This window comes from Rhagoletis zephyria, unplaced genomic scaffold (genome assembly GCF_001687245.7).
Source record: "Rhagoletis zephyria isolate East Lansing unplaced genomic scaffold, Rhagoletis_zephyria_1.1 Rzeph_scaffold_01551, whole genome shotgun sequence".
NCBI lineage: Eukaryota > Metazoa > Arthropoda > Insecta > Diptera > Tephritidae > Rhagoletis > Rhagoletis zephyria.
Genome location: NW_016158635.1, coordinates 22,482 through 45,888, shown reverse-complemented (window position 1 = coordinate 45,888; position 23,407 = coordinate 22,482). Strand labels below are relative to the sequence as shown.

Here is a 23,407-nt window from a genome sequence, read left to right as displayed (position 1 = left end):
TTATTTCAATTAGTAACGGAATTACTAGATAATTAAATGTACATTATTGTAATACAAGTTTTTTGATGTCGGCAAGAAATGAAGAGTACGAGGCTCCGAAGAAGTTGATGTTCGACGAGTAGTTGGTAACCAGGCGATTGATTCTATTTTTGGGCTGGAGAACACGTAGTTTTTAGTGGATTTTTCTACAGCCAGAAGCCTCCTGGTTCTTAGTTCCGCCCTTGAGCAAATGAAACCAGTCTCAGCTAGAATTTCCAGAGAATCAATTATACCATTAACAACTTTAAAGAAGGTCAGGTCAGTCACTTGTCTTCTTTTCACCAGATTGGAGACATTGAATTGGCTGTAGATATTATCAACAGTCATAGTATTTTCGGCATGTGTGAAGTAAAGCATAAATTTACAAAATTTACGCTGTATTCTTTCGATGCTGTTAATTTGTTGCTGCGTGTAGGGGGACCATATCACCGACCCGTACTCTAGGATTGGCCTAACAAACGCGGAGAAAAGCATTCCTAAATTCGTTGCCGGTTCTACACACAAATCCAAATTCTCTATGCTCGAAGGGTTATATAACTAATATCTTTGCTGAAAGTTAGTTTGTCGTCGACGATTACTCCAAGGTCCTTTATTGTTTCAACTATTTGTATGCGCTGTCCACCTAGTTGATATACAGATGGTGATTGGTTATGAGATCGCGAGAAGGCGATCACTGCACATTTTTCGACATTTAAATAAAACTTGTTCAACTTGCACCAGGTTTCCAATTTGCATATGTCATTCTGGAGAGCGTATTTGTCCCGTTCGCTACTAATTTCTCTATATATTTTCAGATCGTCCGCATATAATAAGTATTCAGAGTTGAAGCTATCACCGATATCGTTTATAAAAATGTTGAATAAAATTTGGCTAAGGTGTGACCCTTGCGGGACTCCAGATACAACGTCGTACTCTCTTGACAGTGACCCTTAACGGGTGGAGAATTGCGCCGATGTAAATGTATAGGTTTGTGGTTGTAGACCTGCCTCCGAGGAATCCATGTTGCTTAGTAGTAATTATGTTTCTGAATGCAAATGTTAACTGTGGAAGAATTATTTTTTCGAACAATTTGGCCAACGAATTTTGACATATTGGTCTGAAGTTTGTAACATTAGATTTATCACCTGCTTTATGTATAAGAGTAACGTAAGATATTTTCCAGGCAGATGGAAAATTGCCTGTCTCTAGGGATTTGTCCAGAATGTGTGTAATAGGTTCGCAGAGACTGACAGCGCAGTATTTCAAAAATATGTTTGGAAGGTAATCGGGTCCAGCGCCCTTGTTGATGTTTAACGTCGACAACTGTGTGAAAACATCATCAAATCGAACTTCGAAATTCGATATGCCAGAATCCATGCAGCCACTGGCTGTGTCGTTATCTTGGAGTTCGTCGGTAGAGATTTGTAATCGAGGTGTATTATAGACGCTTTCGAAAAAGGACGCGAACAGATTACTAACGTTTGCTCCAAAGCTCGCAGTAACATCATTCCACACCATGGTTGATGGAATATCGACGTCACTCCGTCGGTTATTTTTCAAAAAGCCCCAAAATGTTTTAGGAGTCTGTTTGTATGCTTCTTTCAACTTTATCAAGATATGTAGTTCGGATAGCACTGTGCACTTAATTTCTTTTCATTTCTTGCACTCGGACTGCGAATTACTAAACATCTGGTAACGATATCGGGTTTTTTCCTTTTTAAAAGTGACGTGAGCCTCTTTTTTATTTTTTTATTTTAATTATGAGTTCCCTTGAGAACCAGCTGGGATAGTCATTGTTTATTTTTTTGCGTAGTAGTACAAACAGAGCAAGTGCATTGCTTATAACTTCATAGAACCATTTTACTTAATCATCAATGTTTGTTATTTTATAGAGATTTTTATCCTCATCCACGACAGACACTGCTTTGCTTCCTTCAATTACACAAGAGTCTCGAAACGATTCCGTAATTTTTTTTATTTTTTTTTATGTAAATTTTTTAAGCTTAAACGTTTTGTCATTTGAGGGGATTTGTTTGAAAAACATCTTTAAGAAACTATTTTTATTCATAATAAAACTACATNATTTGTTTGAAAAACATCTTTAAGAAACTATTTTTATTCATAATAAAACTGCATTTTTGGTGGGCGTCTTAAAATATAATAGATTTTATAATTCCAATGGGAAAACAGTACCGATTTTTTTTGTATGGCGAGTGATGCAGTCTAATATACATATATAACTGAAAGTCGTTGAACAAAATATCTTGAGTGATAACTGAAAATTACTTTTAAAAAATATTATTCAATGTAATGCGGCTATTCAAAATAAAAAAAAGAAATGCTAGATATAAAGTATGCGCGTTATGTATACTGGTAGCAGAAATAATATTTTTTTATAAAAGTTTGGTTCATTATAAAATAAACTGCATATAGCTTAAAATGCGCATTTATATGCAGTTTATTAAATATTACACATTAAAAAACAAAAGAAATGTAGCCAAAACTGGTCAAAATATTTCTATTATTTCAGCCACAAGTGTAGATCAACTTAGCTGAGCGACTTAAAATTAAAACATATCAAATACTATTGAAGTGGCCACGCAATCAGCGGCATTTCCGAATGGTGCCCTCTCTTAGGTTAGGTTAGGTTAAACGGGCAGCTCTGAAAAAGAGTTCACTCGGAGGCCGCAGAGGCCCATTGTGATGCCCATGGGGGTTACCCCCAAGCCTATCCCTACATGTCTTCGAACCATTTTGATTTTCTGGCGAATCCTAGCAGTCCTTCCAGAGGAGCTTTCCCCAAGATATCCAGATTCTCGAAGAAGTGGTCCCCAAGAAACTTGAGGCGTTTTCCTCGAAGTGCTGGACACTCGCAAAGGAAGTGCTGGACGGAGGTGCCGACCCTAAGGCTTTGATAGCCGCCTGACTGTCAACAACGAAGGCAAGTTTAGATGGAGCTAAGTCCATCATGCCCACCAACCTTGCCGCCATATGGATTGCATATATCTCAGCCTGAAAAACACTGCAGTGGTCTGGGAGTCTATACGACTCCCTGCCCTCTCTTAAGACTGTCAGTTCAACAACAATGACATTATATTATAGGTAAGGAAAACTAGTTTAATTCGTTTTTACTTTATAGTTGGTCATATTGATTTATTGCTTTTATAACATTTACACACGGCGATAAACCATCTCAGTTCAAATTCCTTAAAATTGGTCCTGTTTTATAGACAACTCTTATGTATGATCATTTGCTACAATTCTCTCTGGGAAGGAGATATAATTTAAATTACATACGTATACATATGTATGCACATATATGTATGTATGCAAAATTATTGGTTACTATTATAACATATTTTGATAATATTCTAATAATCTTATAAAACAAATCAGTATAAGAGTATTCGCCCATATCAAATGGGTTCTTGTATTATTGATTTTATATCCGTTTCGAGACTCTTGTGTAATGTCTGAAATTGTTTGTATAAAAATACCATATTTACACACATGCACATGCTTCAACAAAATATTTATCTAACTAAGCTTTCCTTAAGTCTGCCTTTACTTAAAACTAGGAAGCAATTTAATTACGAAATCAAACAAAAAGTAAACGGGTCGTTGTCGTACTACCATTTGGAAACATATTTCCATTAGTCAGCAGGCTGTTTGCAGCAACTGTATTTACATTAGGATACTGTTTTTCACCACGTTTACTAGTGAAACCATTTACGCTGCTCGTAACTGCCCCTTGATAGTAGGGATCCAGATTTCCGTTAAGTGGCTCGTATTTAATACGATGATTTTGTGTTAGAGGTAATACCGTCTCTGACGCTCTAGACACCTGTTTGGCCTGCAAGTAGTTTGTTTTTTTTTTTTTACAATTTGCATTGTCATAGTCATTATGCATGGTAAACAAAAAACTTACCCGGTTATAGCATAACACGCCGAATATGGCCAAAGTCATGCCGACGCAGTTTAACCACGTCACAGGATTCCCTAAAATTAACAGTGATACAGCTATCACAAAAATTCTTTTTGATGCGCTGGCAACCGCATAAGTCAGGGGTGAGACCAACGAAAGTACATTAAACGCTACCACGTTCTGCAACCAGTTCAAAACACCATCAGTGAACAAAAGCGCTATTACCCGATAATCAAATCCTGTCTAAAGAAAAAAATATTAGTTTTTTTTTATTATTGCGATATAAATTAATGTTGGTAACGAGGAATGAACTTACAATAGCAGGGTGTTGTACAACTTTAAAACTATCAACAAAAAACCAAATTGGCAAGAACATAAATAACGCTAATTTTCCTAATAGTTCCAAAAGCCGCAGATGATGCATTCCCGTATCTTTCAGCACCTGAATTGTTTTTTTATAAAGTACTTTTTTATGTATTTAAATACGGTTTTTACCTTTTTGGAGAAGATATTTTGCAGTGAAAATCCCATTGTCGATATGAGTGCGCTTATCAAACCAATCATGTCGAATGAAATCTCAGTCAAGGTAGCAATTCCAACACCCGTTATAATTGGTACTAGGCTGAGATACACTAGAGTGGGTTGCTTTTCACGAAATAGGAAACGTGTCAAGATTACGGTAAACAGTGGCATGGTGGCTTTAACTGAAACACATTTTGTAACACATGTTATATTATATATTAACAAGCAACAAATTGTAGAGAAAGTAAAATTAAAAAACAACCGCCAAAGTTTAGTTACGAAACAAAATATAGTACATACACTTCAATATATATGTAGCTAACCAAACAAATATCTGCAAAGTACCAAGCGCTTTTGTTTTTATTTTTTTTTTTACAACGCTTAACACGTCAATGATAACTGGCCAACGTGTCAAGCGATATGAGTAGATTAGCATCGGCACTCAATTGATGCTGCATTGTGCCATCCATTTGTTACAACTCACCTGTATGGGCATAGGAAACTGGTACTTTCCATAGTGAAATATGTGATGTGACGGATGAAAGAAACTTTCCCAGCGCTAATGGAATAATCAAGCGCCAATAGTAGCCTCTAGAAATGTTTTGATATTTTCGTATGCGCCACAGATTAAAGAATGGTCCACTATACAAGGCTGTACTACACAGTTGTATCATTGTCACCGTCATGGGAAATGGGAACTCGTTTAATACCATTTTGCCAATAACATTGTTGCTAGAGGATATCAGATACCAGATAATGCATAGGACTATAACCGCCACGACATGTCTGGATGAGGCGCTTCTTAATCCAGTGCGCATTTTTGTTTGCTGTACTACTTAATCACTCCCGCAACCCAGTATTCCAATGATATTCAAACACTTTTTAGCACATCTCCCTGAATTAAATATGAAATACGGGAAGCACAAACTGAATTTCGGCAGATTGTTTTAATTATTAATAAGGAAGGAGAAGAGAAACAAAAATTTGCAAAATTTTATGGCTAGAGTTGCCAGGGTTTATTATCTAGAGCTGTAGCAAACCGTATGTATTCGTTACTCAGTAGACTCGAAGTATCGAATCGTTACTCACATAATAATCTCGCATGTTCCGTTTATGCACCATTAACGCGAATCAATACAACCATGAATCAATTAGAATTGGATCATGGAATACGACACAACATAATAGGCCCGTCAGAATGGGTACTTGTACGTCTATTACGGAAAAGTATGCGAAGTGGCGTACGTAACGTAGAGATACGCCACAATGAAGGTGTTGCGTCTGCAAACAAAAATCAGCTGTTCCTAATGGGGGTTTACACAAGTCAATTTCGCAGATACAATAGCAAAACATTTATTTTACTTATATATTCACACTTCTCTTGATGTATTCGTCACTGTCTTTGACCTTTCGAAGACAGTTTATTGTCTGGACGCCTACTTTAGACAAACAATGTGACAATCAATACATATTCTCAATTGTCTTGCCTTGCGTAAACGCAGGGTTATAAAACTGTGAGCAGTGACGGACTTACGTGCGTCAAAAGTTGAGTGTTGGCCAACATGACATATCTGAAAGGGAACATATCGCAATCGTTTTCTAGGTACACGATATCGAACCGATAGTATCGATATGGTATGGTATCGATATGGTTTAAAGTATCGCTGTAAAAATATCGGGTACCCATTAATATCGAATTAAAAAGACTCGATATTCCAAATATCGATACCAAACTACAAAAAATTTGGCTGACTCCAAGACGAATTTATAAAAGGTGGTGTTACTGGCGAATTTAGATTTTCTCCGCGGTACTTACAAAATGATGTGTTTGCTGTAATATGAATTCGCCGTGTTTACATCAAACACATCATTTTGAAATGATTGTCTTGACCATATTGTCTGGTGTAAACCCTAAGNATGACATATCTGAAAGGGAACATATCGCAATCGTTTTCTAGGTACACGATATCGAACCGATAGTATCGATATGGTATGGTATCGATATGGTTTAAAGTATCGCTGTAAAAATATCGGGTACCCATTAATATCGAATTAAAAAGACTCGATATTCCAAATATCGATACCAAACTACAAAAAATTTGGCTGACTCCAAGACGAATTTATAAAAGGTGGTGTTACTGGCGAATTTAGATTTTCTCCGCGGTACTTACAAAATGATGTGTTTGTTGTAATATGAATTCGCCGTGTTTACATCAAACACATCATTTTGAAATGATTGTCTTGACCATATTGTCTGGTGTAAACCCTAAATTAAGGTCAAAATCAAGCCGAATTTATACAAGGTGGTGTTGATGGCGAATTTAGATTTTCGCCGCGGTACTTCTTAATGTCAAAATGATGTGTTTGCTGTAAAATGAATTCGTCTTGTTTACAACAAACACATCATTTTTACATTAGGAAGTACCGCGGCGAAAATCTAAATTCGCCATCAACACCACCTTATATAGGCTACGTTTCTTTATACATTCCGGATAATCCCATTTCACAGCCGGAATAAACAGAATGCTTTTGAAATATACGTTAACATATCATCAGGAACGTTCTAAAGAATAAGTAAACAAAAAAGTTTATTCCAAACGTTCAGAATGAATAAAGAAATTCAGAAATTATCCTTTCTGCGTTGCCGGAGAAGAGGGCACCTTATGTGAATAAACTACAGAGGGTCAATTCCCGTTCTGCGTTATTGTGAAGTGAAGTGAAAAGTATAAAATTAACACCGAAATAAATGCGGAGTAAAGGTGTTATTTTTATCGCTTTACGATAACGCAGAAGGGGAATTGACCCTCAGTAAATATAAGGTTGTCACTTGTTTGTAAATGCATTTAAATTTTTGTTATCACTGAATTCTCAAGCCTCAAAAGCAGATCATAGTAAAATATTTTTACTAAATTAAAGGTAATAACTTGTACTCTTTTAGTAATGCATATTTCTTTAGCATTAATCACGCAATTTTTTCAAAAAAGTCATTTTATGAAAAAAAATATGAAATTTTTTTACTTTGTTAATATTTTTGGCTTTAAGATATGAAAAATAATATAAACTAGATAAATGAACTGAAAGATACATTAATTCACGATCCAGAAAAGAAAGGTCGCGCCATTCGCGGACCGCTAACCCTCTCTTCGTCGATTTGACAGCATCCACCTAATCACTGACGTCATAAAATACTTTTGTTTACATTCCCTGTTGCCAACTTCATGCTTTTCGCACCAATTTAGTGGGTTTGGTGCTTGGCGCGTTTTTGGTGCTTTTGTTTTTTAGTTTGAAGACACCAAATTAGAAAATCTTTAAAAAAATGGAAGCAAAATTTATAGCAATTGTAAGTGTGGTAAGCAACTTTACAAACATTTAAACAAAATCATGGCACAGTGACAATCATAAGCGACAACAAAATATGTGGAAGCAAGAATGATAGAATACAAGATTGCGCCGATCAGAGAGGATTTTTGAGAATAACTTTTGTGTGACGTCACACTGGTGCAATTGCGAGAGAGAAATGCCAAAACGTGAGCAAGAATGGAAGAAGAAGAAAAAATGTTGCAAGGAAAACGTAAACAAGTTGCACCAGTGTGACGTCATGCCAACAACGATTCTGTCAAATTCGTTAAGAGAGGAATAGCGGTCCGAGATCGGCGCAATCTTTGTATTCTCTCAATCGTGATGTGGCAGCACCTTCAATTATGCCAGGAGAAATCAACCGTCGTGCAAGAAACATTCATTTTTATTAATTTGAATCGGCATCCTTACAATAAAATTATGTATGCATATAAAGTCTATAAAATACTCCAATAAAAATTTGGTGCTTTTTCAAATTCAAAACTTGGCAATACTGCCTTTTGTCCGATGCTTGCTCTTTTTCTTGTCGAGTTCGTCTTGCTCTCTCATTCTGGTATTTATTGACGTCACGGCCGGTTGCTCTCAGCTCGATTGGCGCAATCTTGTATTCTATCATTCTTGACATTAATTATCTTTATTTTGACGCATTACTTTTTGTAATCGGTTATGTAGTTCATAAGATATTAATATTTTAAAAAAGTCTAAAAAATAACTTTCAACACGAAAACTAGAAGGCCATGACCGCTGAAAGCGGGTATATTTGAAAAGTGGAGAAGCCCAGCTTTCCAATAGCAAACTCAAAATTTTTCGCCCCGGTTATCGTAATCCCCCCATTTTCGTTATTTCCTAACGAAATCATTGAACAAATTTCCTTGCTTCATTTTCGCGTTTTTTTTTAATAAAATGGAAAGCAAAATATCGGTACCGAATGCCAAAAGTATCGATATGGTATCGTATCGAAATTCGTGTCCCTATCGTTTTCTGAAATGGTGTCACTTTGACTTTAGTTGTCAAAATAAATTTTTATAACTAGACGATTTTTCATATACGTGCAAGTTTTAGGGACTGGAAAATAGGTTAAAATCGAATTAACCGTGATATATTTGGACGCTGAATCGGATGGAAAATTGAAGTGCACAAACAAGAAGTGAAAATTATGCAAAATCGCACCTGGGAAGAATGTAAACAAATACACCTGGGGTGAATGAGAAGAAGAAGCAGGAATAAAACGTGTAGCTATTTTTGCGCTTATGTGTTGGAATTTTTGCTATTAGGCGCGTTTCAGCAGCGGCTGGAGCTGAAAAAATAATTTAATATAATAATTTAGCGCAGAACCAAGTAAAAATAAAACAAATAAACTTAGATATACATCTTTCCAGTTTAGCGTACACGTTCTTGGTTGGTTTTGGTGACTCGGTGCGTGAAATAGTAGTTTTGTTAACCTTGTAACTGCATTACAATAGAATACGATTACAAATGTGGTTTCGTTAGAGCTTTTTTTTATATTTGAACCAAATTTGTCTTTGTAAACACGAAGGGCAAACAATATTAATGCTTGGTGAAAAACGGTGACGAGAAGCAGTAGAAATTGTTTTAGATTGTCCGAAAATGGTAAGCATTACAATAAACTCCGACGAATTAAAGAGCCTTTGGTTTGTTCTTATGTATATAAACATATGTATAAGTGGATGGAATAGTTTCCATAAATAGTGCTGTAAGATTTTATAATAGACCAAGTATATACACTTTTTATAAGAATCTTACAGCTTGGTTCTCCTACCTGCCGCCTATGGGAACTAGTTTTGCAAACTACAGCCTTGTGCGAGTAGTGCATTGAACCACTGTGCAGATTATATTATTTATGCTAAACCGGTTTCAACATTTCAATTGGCTTAGATGATCATAAAGTGTAACAACTTTTACAAGAAATTTTTCTGTATACGAAGATCAGTTTGTGGGCTATAAAAAGATCCAACTCATGTTATAAATCATGGTATTTGTAAAGAAGTTAGGGCTCGCATACCGTTTTGTAATTATTTGGAAACATTATGAACACTACTGTTATTAGTCTGTTGCATTCATAAAGATATTCAAGCATTATAATTTAAAAGCAAATATGTATACACAATTAATTCTGCCAATTTGTTACTTTCTATCAGCGTAGCGTCTCTGCAACGGACACGCGACTGGTTTGTGGTACAATTCAAAATAACTCATCTATTGTATGTTGGGTTTAAAACTATACTAAATGTATAAAAATCAGAATAAACTTATTTAGGGAGTTCACAAGGCGTTGTATACTGTCGTACTGTTGTATGTCATAAACTTTAAACGGCGAAAACTATATTTAAGGAATTCGCAAGCTAACATAAAAGTTTTATTATGAAATTTCACACAATTAAAAAATAGTTGGTGGTGATTTCAAGTCATCTAAACATTTATTTTGCCGTTAACAACTTTGCAACATACAAGAATACGACAAGTACGACACCTTGTGAACCACCCAATTGTTTACACCCACGAAATTAGCTTTGCGCTTATTTGGTTTTGGATCGAGAAACTGGAAATAATATTAGGCGACACTGCAATGATGAATTGTTGTAGAGCGCAGTATATAAGATCACGGCACCCAGTGAACACCTATTGTTTTAAAATTTTATTTTCTTTGTACATTTTACATATTTTACGTTAGTCCTAATTGTCTGGTATGGGTGTTAATTTACATAGGATACATACATCTGTACATATTACTGATACTAATCAGCAAGCTTTTTCTTATTATCTTTCTTTAATCTCTTATAACACTAATATACAGAGCTCTCCCATCGTTACTCGTCGTGGTGCGCAAAAAGCTAAAATACAAACTCGAGCAATGGTCAAATCTGCAGTCACAGCTAGCAAGCCGAGCGCAGCGCTACTTGAAGCTAAACGCAAAGCAAAATTACTTAAAATGGAAGAGCAAAACCAACAGGATCAAGTTGTGAAAGATATTTTCCAAAATGTAAACTGTTATTTATGTTGATTGGTTTACTAACTGCTAATATATCGTATTTCTAGGCTGTAAGCGCTAAATCAATTGTACAAATGCCAACTGGCATTGTTTACGATGAGTCTATGGCACAGCATCGCTGCCTTTGGGATGATAATCATCCAGAAAGGCCAGAACGATTCGTTCGAGTACTGGAGAGGTAAGTTTGATTGAAAATATCTAGATATTTGTGTTTAGCTACGTCAGATTGGGAATTAACAAAAAATCTTTATTTATTGGAACTAACATATGCAGGTATGCGTGCATGCACTTACATATTAGTTGTGTTTAATGAGACTGAAAAAAGAGCAGAGCAGATCAAGTTAGAGCAGGATGTGTGTGTTAGAGAAACTCCGATCTGAACCGTTGATTTCTCGAGAACTCGTAATTGTAAAATGTGTGTTTGCTTGCTCTAAGTTACGGCAACAAAAAAAGGTGGTGCTGAAAGTTGTCCTTTAAGTTCCTCTGGTTCCATTGAGTGCAGGCTCTCTTGTTTCATGAGTAGAACAAGATAGAGCAAGAAAAATCCTCATGAAACACAATTTGGTGATATATCTTAACCTGACGTAACCTAGAACAGCTCATTAAACACAACTATTACGTACATAAGTGCATACATTTTAGATCATATCAGTATTATAGATGGGCACGGGCCGGGCTTTTGACAAGGGGCAATAGTACATATTTAAAACTATTTTGATAAGAGAAAAGCAAAAAAAGAAATATTTGGAAACCGATAGAAAATATATGATACTTAGTAGTTTTGTTTACATATAGTTGCGTTCCAGATGCTTCACGGTATTCACGATTTGCAGGAACAGCTGTCTTCTCCATTAATAAACGTTATGTGAGGTGGTCACCTGGAACGACTTCCTGTAAAAACCTGCAAATCGGGAAGCATCTGGAACGCAACCCATATCTATACATAAAATACCTTCCACTTTTTCTACTTCCCAGAAAATATATTATAAAAATCTTTGATTGGTTCACTTAAGTAAATAATCATATGGACATAAACACAAAATTAAAAATATGTACATATGTATACATACAATAAAAGTTGGCTCTTTATTACCGGGCTGGGGCGTGTCCCGTCGTGCCTGGCCGGGCCCCGCTAAAATTCTTAACTTGCGGGCTTGTGCGTGTTTTTGAAAGTTGATTTTGCACTCGTGCCGGGCCCGTGCCCATCTCTAATCAGTATAATACAACCATTGACATTTAAAACTGTGATGCAGATAAGTCTTAACGCTTAAATTGAACACACTTCTGACAAACATCAATAAAATCTGTAAAATAGCAGATATATTTATATACACCCCTATTCTGCTACGAATCGTAGAAATAGTATGCTGCAACTCGAATCGTATTTTCGAACTTTCGAAATTCGTAACAATGGCATGCCTGAAAACGAACGAGTAAGCTTTTTTGCGTAATTTTGTACGAAAACCATTCTGTGTCGGAGGCGAGATAAAAGATGTTCTGCACAAAGATACTGTGGACGGCGTTTCCGGAGTGATATGCACAAGAAACGTTGCATACCTTTGACATGCGGAAGCCCCTCTTCTCCGGCAACACAGAAAGGAGAATTCTACTTAGTAAGGGTTATAATGCCTAAGCGTGGCCGAAGGCATAAGCAAGCGCAACAGGTGGTGGACCTAACAAAATGCAGGTTTTCAATGGCTTGGAAGAATCTGTTATTGCATTAACTGGATTTAGAACCAGTTCTTCAGGCATAGTAGGAGTTCTGGCTTGTGGTTCCACAATTAAACCAGAAGCTGACATAGATGCGCCCATGGTTACTATGCCAGACAGCTCTGCATATCTTTGTGAAATCATTCCCATAGCGCGCTCTTTCTCCGCTGCTATAATTGCAAATGCAATAGAATCCATCGTTTCCTTCAAACTTTGTAAAATCAAACAATTGTACTATAAATAAGTACTTCATTAGTATTTTTTAATTCCTTCCCACTTTGTTTTCCTTCATTCCGCTATCTTCGAAAAACAACTGATAGCTGGCATTGCTGCACATCATGGTTGCCACAATTGGTAACTTTCTACCAAAAGTGGTAACTTTTAAACGGTTTGGTAACTAGGTAACTTTTATTTCATTTTGGTAACTTTTGCAACTAAATATCTATTTGCATTACTAGAAAGAAATGGATTATGTTTTGCATGTGCGTAATTATAAAAGGCCTTCGAGTTTCAGTGGCAGCACTACCGACACTTCTACAAAATTACTTCGTTAAAATTAGAGTCATCTCACAACAACTAAACAACAACAACTAAAACAACTTTCGAATTTTTGCGATAAATTTTAAATTCTACCATCTCAAATTTTAATAGTGGCCATCTGGCAATTTTCGGTAAGGTCCATAAATCGTTTTGATTATTCCGGCACAAAAAAAAATGTAGCATGCTTTTTACTAGACCCACCTACCCACATGTATTTCGACCCACTGAATTCAAATCTGAGGTCCGTTTGACACGTACACTAAATTATGAAAAAGCGAAAAAATAGCAAAAAATTTGCAAATTTCGCAATTTACTCGAAATTTTGTACGAGTCAAACGGACGGTTAAAAGCACCCGCATCTTTTTTTTTTTGTGTGCCGGTGCCATTATTCCGTGAGTCGCAAATATCGGCACATTCCGGACGAAAAATGATACTGAAATTGGCACAACGTCGAAACCGGTTTGTTTCCAAACCAAATTTGACAAGGGATGATGGAAAATCATTCCACATGACATCATACTCCTACCCTGTCGGAAACACCAACAACGAAAATGAGAATAACGGCACATGCAACAATTAATTGTAAGAAAAATATTTTTATAATTACTATTATAATTGTCAATAGCATTTTCAATCTTGATAATTTATCAAGAAAATAGATTTAAACTTCTGTGCTAGAACTGAGAGTTCTTGATAAATAATCAAAAATTGACAAATTATAAAAATATTGAATTTATTAAGTCACAGAAACCGGCTGTAAGTATATACACATTTGTTGTGAAATATAGCAGTTTTATTCAGTACATATATTTTTTTCTCAGTGAAGAAGTGAAGAATTTGGTAGTGAAGATTTGGTAACTTTTGGTAACTTTCTTAAGAGATTTTGGTAGAAAAAAATGTTGGCGAGTGGCAACCATGCTGCACATGCTTCGGCAAAGGTTGCAGCATTGGATTTTTCGTTTTTCGTAGCGTAACTACGAATTACGAAAATTCGGGTTCTAGAATAAGGGGCATAATTTAGATCTGCACGGTAGAAAGCTTCATTTGACCCTAGCCAAAAAGTTCTCAAAATGCAAAGCTCCATGAAAATTTATAATATTCCAAATTAAAAATAAGAAGAAAAATTAAGCAGCTTTCATGGTTTTTTTCAAGAGAGAAATACGCAAAAAAGTAGTGACATTTTCAGACATTTATTAATGACAGTATCTATAAATTTGTATTGTTAAAAATGTCGGTGCCAATNTTCCAGCAAGAATTTGCAACTTCTCTCCAAGAGAACTGTCACTTTGCTCTCACAATTTTTGAGTGTTGGATAATTTTTTGGTCTGCACGAACGCGATTTGGGCAAAAATCGTGATAATTCGTACAAATTCGTACAAATTTTTTGCTCGACGAACAAACCTATTGCCTACTCGTGTCACAACAGCAAAGTATCGGTATCGTACACAAATATCGATGTATTAAAAAATAAATTTATGTGGATGATTACTTCGATAAATAAATATATCGAAAGTGATGATGAATATACATGTCGATATTGGTGTTGATGCTTCCGCATTTAAGTGTATCTTAGTGTATCAAGAATAATATCAATTAAATAAAAGCTTATAAAAATTAATGCAAGTATGAGTGTGGTGAAACCGCCACGTTTGTGCGGATGACAACTTTAACAAATAAATAAATTTTTGGAAGCGATCATTTAGTTATGTCGATAACGNATGAATATACATGTCGATATTGGTGTTGATGCTTCCGCATTTAAGTGTATCTTAGTGTATCAAGAATAATATCAATTAAATAAAAGCTTATAAAAATGAATGCAAGTATGAGTGTGGTGAAACCGCCACGTTTGTGCGGATGATAACTTTAACAGTATTAATAAAAGGCGACCTAAACGATTTCTAGGTATATGGATAATAGTATCGATAACAAATGCTAGTACGATTGCGGTATTGATGAATTTATCGAAAACAAAAAAAAGGTATTACGGAGATAACGGTATTGATAATTGCCCTTTCAACGNAAATGCTAGTACGATTGCGGTATTGATGAATTTATCGAAAACAAAAAAAATGTATTATGGCGATAACGGTATTGATAATTGCCCTTTCAAAGTTTATCTTGGTATAACGATAGCGAATACCAGTATGGTTTTAGTGGAACATCGCCATCCTAGAAAAATTTAAATTGCTTCATGCATTTAACATTAAAGTCTTGGTATAAGACAAAATTTCAAATCCATTACAGGCTTAATACGTTTTCATGTTTTGTTTTTTTTTTCTTATAAAACCTAGATGCAAAGAACTGCAACTAATTGACCAGTGTAAGAAAATTCCANAAATTTAAATTGCTTCATGCATTTAACATTAAAGTCTTGGTATAAGACAAAATTTCAAATCCATTAAAGGCTTAATACGTTTTCATGTTTTGTTTTTTTTCTTATAAAACCTAGATGCAAAGAACTGCAACTAATTGACCAGTGTAAGAAAATTCCTTCACGCCGTGCTACAAAAGACGAAGTACTTCTACTGCATAGCTCCGACCACTATGAACTTCTACAGCAGACTTCGGGTGTGCAAGATGAAACGGCAATGGAAGATCTGAGCTCGAAATTCGATTCAATTTACTTACATCCGGTTTGTATTACAATGAGTAGCAATTAGTATAAGAGTAATAATTATTTTACTTTGCTACCCCTTCAGTCCACATTTGAATTGTCTCTATTGGCCACAGGTTGCACCATTGATTTAATTGAGAACATAATTTCCGGTAATGTGCAGAATGGCATAGCTATTATTCGACCACCGGGTCATCATGCGATGAAAGCTGAATTCAATGGGTACTTGTCAATTCACTTGCTTGTACTTGTATGTTGTTTCGAAAGCACTCAACGCTGTATATATGTGTATGTATATTCCCCAGTTACTGTTTCTTCAACAATGTGGCAATTGCAACGCAATACGCTTTGGACATTTTGAAGTTAAGTAAAATAATGATTGTGGATTGGGACATACATCACGGACAAGGCACACAGCGTTTCTTCTACAATGATCCTAGGTGACTAAAACTAACTTTATAAATCGCTTTCGAAATAAGGCCCATTTCTGTTGCCTAATTTTAGGGTTCTTTACTTTTCCATTCATCGCTTTGAACATGGCACCTTCTGGCCTAATCTTAAGGAATCGGATTTTGATGCCATCGGCTACGCCAACGGCATGGGTTACAATTTTAATGTACCATTGAATAAAACTAAAATGGGCAATGGCGATTACTTGGCCATTTTCCAACAATTATTAATACCCGTGGCCATAGAATATCAACCAGAATTGATTATTATATCGGCGGGTTATGATGCAGCCTTGGGTTGTCCCGAAGGCGAAATGGAGGTCACACCCGCATTCTATGCTCATATGCTGAATTCTGTAATGAAGTTAGCTCAATCACGTGTCGCCGTCGTCTTGGAAGGCGGCTACTGCCTTGATTCGTTATCGGAGGGTGCAGCACTCACGCTGCGTACATTGCTGGGTGGCACCTGCCCTACACTGGTGGAGAAGTTGGAGCCACCAAGCGAAGTTATACAAGACACAATACTCAATTGCATTTATGCGCACCGTACATACTGGCGTTGTCTGCAAATTCAGCCAGTATATACCATGGAGGAGCTGAATAATGTGAATCCCCAGCCAAAGTTGCACAAAGTTGGTCGACTATTCATTGGCGGCAAACCTCTGCCAGAGCGTTTCCCAACCAGAGGCACAGCGCCGGTAACACAACCCGAAGTTGTGGCACAAAATGAGAAACGTTTAAGATTTCTTAAAAATGGTATTTATTTGCCAAAAAGTAAGCATACTTTATAGCAAACAAATTTAATATCTGCTTCATTAATTTAGAAACCAAATTGTTGGCACCGAAAATACGCGTATGCTACGTCTACGATGAGCTTATGCTNAAAAAAAAAAAAACGAATAAAAAAATATATTAAAATTCATCTTCAGGCTTTGCAAAGTAACGAAATGTTCGCCGTTGTTCCATTAAAAACATGTCCTCATTTAAAACAATTGCGCCCTGAGGAGGCGCCGAAAAGTAAGCAGCGTGTCTTTTGTTTTGTTTGAAAGCATTATTTCACTATGATTTCAATGTCGTGTTCTGAAACTTGTAGGTTTGTTTCAAAATTTTACTATTTTTGTTACTTGTTGCTTAATACGTTTGGCTTGAAAAATTTCTTTTTTCGCTTTTGCTTCTTTCACTTTTGGCGAAAGTGCCCATAGTAAGGCTGAGTCATGTTTTTATACTTTTAGGAGATTTTCATAAACTCGAAAAAGTTGAAAACTCGATACTCAGAATCCTCGGGTACTCGGTACCTGTTTTATAAAAAATTTTAAGACTTTTTCTAGTTTAAGAAAATAATCCTGCTGATCATTTTAAATACCTTCAGTTACTTGTTCTTTTTCATACTTTTGTACACATATTCACTCATGTATCTGTACATCTGTGGCATGCGACGAGAATAATTAATTGTATTTAGCTTACCTTATTGCTGAATGTTGGTGTTGTGATCTGTAAAAAAAAACAATTTAAATATTGGGCAGGATCGTTTTTATCAAATTGTAGTTGAAGTAAGCTCAATAAGAGAAGCCTNTAGTTTAAGAAAATAATCCTGCTGATCATTTTAAATACCTTCAGTTACTTGTTCTTTTTCATACTTTTGTACACATATTCACTCATGTATCTGTACATCTGTGGCATGCGACGAGAATAATTAATTGTATTTAGCTTACCTTATTGCTGAATGTTGGTGTTGTGATCTGTAAAAAAAAACAATTTAAATATTGGGCAGGATGGTTTTTATCAAATTGTAGTTGAAGTAAGCTCAATAAGAGAAGCCTAGACTTACATATTTAAAATTCAATATCTAATTCATCGAAGTCCACAACGCTTTCTTCAAAAGCCCTGTCAAATCAATAATTAGTAGAAAATAGATTAAATGACAAACAAAATAACTGTAATTCTGTGTCCTAACTATCTACATGCATTTATTAGCACTCATATCTTTTATGTATATGATTATGCATATAATCCAGTACGTTTTATTTTTGCATGCATTCTATTTTATTTTGTACATCATACGCGTGTATGTACATATGTCTTTATGTTTAAGGCTTCTTTCACTTTCATCTTCCTTTTATGATTTCCGGAGTTTTCGGTTAACGCCTAAATATGTACGTATATTTAAAAATTACCAATCGTTCTAATAAACCCTCTCTTCACGCACTTTTCCATATTTAGCCATAGATATCAATGCCCCATGCGAAGAATGCTCATCAACGACCGAGAATTGGATATGTTTGAGCTGTTACAAAATACTTTGCGGTCGTTATGTTATGGAACATATGCTTTTGCACAGCATCGAAACAGCACATCCCATGGCACTTAGCTTCAGTGATTTGTCCGTTTGGTGCTATCCTTGCGAGGCATATATTGATAATAGTAAATTGCATATATATAAAAATCTACTACATCTACATAAGTTCGGCGAGGATATGGCATGGTCGTATCCAGCAAAATTTAGCAATAGTAACCACGATGATGACGACGAAGATTATGATGAAGACGATGAGTTTGATGCAAATACATTTACCATTCAGCTTGACCACAGCAACTGACAGTGTCTGTTGTTACTGTTGAAGACAGTGCAAAATTATTTATGTACTTCATTTCCACCATTGCGACATGTTTTCCATTTTATTACCCAGTATCTTTGGCCGTTGATTTATCGCCTTTACTTTAAATTGATGTATTACTTTTTATCAAGTTGATGATTTATATATTAGTTGTAAACATATGTAAATCCACTTGTATTGACTACAAGGACTTGAATGGTCTATAAGTTTTTATTAACAAAACAAAATTATACAACTAACCAAAGACTTGGCAACAGAAATTAAATCAAATCACATAAACAAATGCACTATTTGTATTGTGAGCTGGCTAGTTTAAGTATGGCTCTGAAGAATGTTGGCTGAAAAATATGAATGTATATGCGTCTGCAATACCAATTTCATTGTTAACTAATGCAACTAACTTTTTCGAAATTTTAGTTAAGTTGTTAAGAGAATTTCATAAAACTCAAACTACTATATTATTACACTATTATAACGTAATGTTTAATTTTTATTTACAAACAAAATAGTTGATTAATTTACCTTATACATACCTGCAAATATATATTCTTAACTAAACAAATTGGGATATACACATGTTCATACGTACGCGTGTATATACATATCGTCGTTTAAAGTACAAAACCGCGTATCAACAACAAAATGCAAAACCGCGTATGTGAGGTTGCATAAATTATTTTCTAGAAAGTAAAAACACTCGTATTTCAAAATTGTTCGATATACATATCGTCGTTTAAAGTACAAAACCGCGTATCGTCATTCTGCATAACCGCGTAACTGACATTGGCTGCCAAAAATTGGATTTGCTCACACAAGCTCTTAGCCCAATCCTTATCCATTCGTCCTTAAATATACTAGCCAGAAATGCGATTGCTTTATAAAAAAAAGAGAACCATTTAGAAATATGAGTGTTTTTACTCTCTAAAAAATAATTTATGGAACCTCACATACGTGGTTTTGCATTTTGCTGATACGCGGTTTTGCATTTTGTTGATACGCGGTTTTGCACTTTAAACGACGATATATGTAAAAAATGAGCAATTATAATTAAACTGACTGTTTTTACGAGTGTAAAAAGAGAATTTAACATACAAAATATATTTAATAAAACATAGAAAAAGATGTGATTAAGCTGAGAATTATCATTTCATTGACAAAAGAACTAGCGAAGCGCTCTGATGTACAAGAAATTATTCACTATTTAGCATTGAAGGGCTGTTACACAATTTTACTATTAACACTTTTTCGGCACCTCTGCTTTTTAATACTATCAGTCATCGCTTAAGCAAAAGCGAAAATGTTCAAATTGTAGAGTTTTTAAAAATAAACTAACAGTACTAATTTTTGACCTGAAATTCTACCTCTACCTATCCCATTATATTTTGTACGTACTTATAATAATAATAATAATATTATTATTATATATTATTATTATTATTATTATTATTATTACTAATTTTTGACCTGAAATTCTACCTCTACCTATCCCATTATATTTTGTACGTACTTGCCGCTCCCACTTCTCAGTGGCGATTTGCAGAACAATATATGCATGTATATCCTATATTTTAGAGATTCTAATGCAACGCTTATGTAGATTTAAAACAAAATTTGTTACATAACTTTTTTATTTATTTTTATTCTTCGGTTTCTTGTGTAACGGTCCATTTGGTTTTCCTTGTTCCTTTTCTCGTTTAGGTACATTCTCTAAATTTTTTCCTTTCCTTTTTCGCGACTTTTGCTTTTCTTGGCTACAGCTAGGCTCACAACTAGAACCACTTTTATTGCTTTCATTCTCCGGTACATCATTTTCATCCTCTTCGTATTCAATAGTAACAACGCCACGTTCTGGCTGCTTTTCGCTGTTTCTGGTAGCAATACTTGTTTGCTTTGTGTCATCATCTGAGGCGCTTTTCGTTGCATATTCGTCACCAAATTGCGTTAGATCCAATATACTAAGACAAGTTGGCCGGCAACCTATGTTGGTTGTGCACAACGGTGTAAATTTTTTCTTGTCGACACTCACTTTCCAGGCTTTCATTTCACCAGAGCTGAAAAAAGTAGAATTACTTTATTTGAGCATTACTAAAATTTATGCAAAACTTTTGCTTACAAACCTTGAGACCGTAATTAAGGTATTTTCATGGAAAGCCATAGCTTTGACTCTTGAGCTGTGGGCTGCGCTTAGCTTTTCCTAAAAGAACCCATTTATTTACTCGTTTATTTAATGATTTTTGTTACCGTCCTTACCTCTTGTTCTGAATCTGTTGCAATGAGCCAAAGTATTTTACCATTTTCTAAGCCCACTAAGCACGTGTCGTCAGACACCCAACAAACTGATATGGGTTTTTCTTGTGTCTTCTGACTCAATAATACATCTGCGGTTTTTATTGACCAGATCTCAGCGGCACGTAGCCCACAAAGTATAAAATAATCGCCAGTCGGTGACCAAGTAAGACAATCTGGTTGTAGTCCCAAAGTGCTGCGACTTTTTAAATTTGTTCTATATGCTACTCGACCCTTGACCAAGTTCCAAGTGCACAAAACGCGGTCAGCGCCTAGGGACAAAGCTAACTTACCGCTGGGATGGCAACTGATTTGACTGACTGCTGACCCTTTGTGCGCTTTCCAGTTACCTTCTGTTGCCCAAGTATTTAGGCGAGTAGCAATCATACGTCCATCACCGCCACCTGATATCAAGTGAGAGCTGTCGGGCGTGAAAGCCAAGGCGTTAATCGTGCCTTCATGTGACAAAATGATCTGAAATAATGAAAGTAGGAAAAATCTTCGACAAATTCATCATTACTGCTTCTTACGTTAGTTTGTTTGCGCGAACGCATGTCATATAAGAAGATGCGATCATCTGTAGCGCCAGTGGCCACAAAATGCTTATGCACTGCTACACATTTCAAAGGACCCGCATGGGATTTATCCGCAAACGACTGTACGAAACAGTTATTTTCCTTTGTTGTGAGTTTATAGCCTAGAAGAAACTCCTCATAGGTTCCAACAATTACCTCCATAGCTCCGGAATTTCNAAAGGACCCGCATGGGATTTATCCGCAAACGACTGTACGAAACAGTTATTATCCTTTGTTGTGAGTTTATAGCCTAGAAGAAACTCCTCATAGGTTCCAACAATTACCTCCATAGCTCCGGAATTTCTCCAATATTTTCTTTTTTAACACCGGTTGACAACTAACTCGCACGTGGGGAATGTTATGAAAATGAAACATTTAGGAGCATGAACGAAAGCTAGGCGAATATATATAAGTCCCCTTTCAGACACGTCAAGTCTTGAAAGCAGTTTTTTTCGCATTCTCTTTTGTGTTCTATTTGCTTCCACACGCGCCAACTTTAATTGAATTCAAGTCCTTGGTTCTTTAAATGGGAAGCAACGAAAAGATCGAAAGAGACAAGAAAACTTGAAGCGAATTGACGGTACGGAGGTATCTGTAGCCCGTTTCTGTAACTTTTCTCTACCGATTATTTCTCTACTGGTAGAGAAAATATGTCACTCTCACCTACTAATTACCAGTAGAGAACAGGGTGGCGAATTCATACCTCAATTCGCCTTGGTAGAGAATTGTTACAGAAACGAGCTACTGTACTCTTCCCCTCTCTTCTCACCTCCTTCGGCAACGAACGAGCAGACTTGAAAGCAAGACTTGACGTGTCTGAAAGGGACTAAGAGTTGCGTTCCCTAACTCGCAAGAAGTTGCAAGAATTAACAGGAATTTACCAGAAAGCGTTCCCGTACTCAGTTCTCTGACTTCTTTTGCTTTTTGACAGTTTACAGGTTTTAACACAGAAAAGTTGGGGAACGCAACTAAGGTGGTATCGATTCAACAAATACAACAATTAGTTGTATTTTGTTTTTGCTTTTAGCGGGCTATCTTTCAGCTATTCTTCCCCGAAGCAAGGCGAATCTATACAAGGTGATGTTATCGGATCCGCTGATTTCACGGCGAATTTGTACCTTTTGTCAAAATCATGTGTTTGTTGTAATTTAGCTTTGTACTGATTGTCAAGGAGCGTATAATNGTCAAAATCATGTGTTTGTTGTAATTTGGCTTTGTACTGATTGTCAACGAGCGTATAATTTGTTGTAATTTTTGTTTTTGTTCTGTTAACACCACCTTGTATAAATTCGCCTTGCCCCGAAGGAAAAAGGGGGACAGAAAATACAAACACTCTCACGTTTTCACTCACTCACTAGCGAAATACAAAATTTTAGCAATCAAACGCTACTCACAGCTGATGAAACAGCACCACCCAAGGTGTATTAAACAAGGTGGTGTTGGGGCGACAGCTGAGTTTTTCGCCGTGGAGGCCATTACGTCAAAATGATGTGTTTGTTGTAACTCATACCAATGACAGTATGGACATCAGCGTATAATTTGTTAGTGTAATTTTTTACTTATATACGGCCAACACCACCTTGTTAAATACGCCTTGTATTTTTGAGTCTCTTTTTCGCTAATTACATGTATTTAAATAGCATTGAACACAAATCAGAAAATACGCCATATGATGTCACGATCAGCTGATTTAAAATGCATCTAGAGATGAGCAGACAAAATAGTCGGTACAAATGTGAAATTCTAGATATTTTTTGGTTTCGATGAATTTACATGATTATAT

The 23,407-nt window shown here is 35.8% G+C and overlaps 4 protein-coding genes across 6 annotated transcripts in view; 2 read left to right on the top strand and 2 right to left on the bottom strand.

The window, feature by feature from the left end:
- LOC108364403 (THAP domain-containing protein 5-like) overlaps positions 1–23,407 on the top strand; it is a 26,788-nt gene continuing 3,381 nt past the window's right edge. Inside the window, exons 1-3 of the mRNA XM_017618079.1 lie at positions 1–12; positions 16,458–16,468; positions 21,128–21,138. The gene's annotated coding sequence lies outside the window, so the exon portion shown is untranslated. The remainder of the gene's footprint in view (positions 13–16,457; positions 16,469–21,127; positions 21,139–23,407) is intronic.
- Positions 3,078–5,567, bottom strand: LOC108364400 (solute carrier family 35 member E1 homolog). The gene is made up of 5 exons (XM_017618073.1): positions 4,950–5,567; positions 4,439–4,647; positions 4,260–4,385; positions 3,947–4,186; positions 3,078–3,871 (listed from the first exon to the last, which is right to left on the bottom strand). Exons 1-5 carry the CDS (start codon positions 5,281–5,283, stop codon positions 3,617–3,619), a joined length of 1,164 nt encoding a protein of 387 aa, XP_017473562.1. The 5' UTR covers positions 5,284–5,567; the 3' UTR covers positions 3,078–3,616.
- Positions 8,765–19,379, top strand: LOC108364407 (histone deacetylase 6-like). The gene is made up of 10 exons (XM_017618083.1): positions 8,765–9,433; positions 10,638–10,823; positions 10,880–11,010; positions 15,535–15,718; positions 15,785–15,921; positions 16,005–16,139; positions 16,204–16,904; positions 16,973–17,034; positions 17,078–17,165; positions 18,369–19,379. Exons 1-10 carry the CDS (start codon positions 9,431–9,433, stop codon positions 18,743–18,745), a joined length of 2,004 nt encoding a protein of 667 aa, XP_017473572.1. The 5' UTR covers positions 8,765–9,430; the 3' UTR covers positions 18,746–19,379.
- On the bottom strand, positions 20,378–21,993 carry LOC108364398 (p21-activated protein kinase-interacting protein 1-like). Of its 3 annotated transcripts, none has more exons than XM_017618071.1 (5): positions 21,867–21,993; positions 21,580–21,738; positions 21,014–21,523; positions 20,881–20,957; positions 20,378–20,814 (listed from the first exon to the last, which is right to left on the bottom strand). In XM_017618071.1, exons 1-5 carry the CDS (start codon positions 21,912–21,914, stop codon positions 20,391–20,393), a joined length of 1,218 nt encoding a protein of 405 aa, XP_017473560.1. In that variant the 5' UTR covers positions 21,915–21,993; the 3' UTR covers positions 20,378–20,390. The 3 variants fall into 3 exon arrangements, with proteins under 3 accessions (XP_017473560.1, XP_017473559.1, XP_017473558.1); XM_017618070.1 differs by having other exon boundaries at positions 21,580–21,800; positions 21,929–21,967; XM_017618069.1 differs by having other exon boundaries at positions 21,580–21,780; positions 21,909–21,966.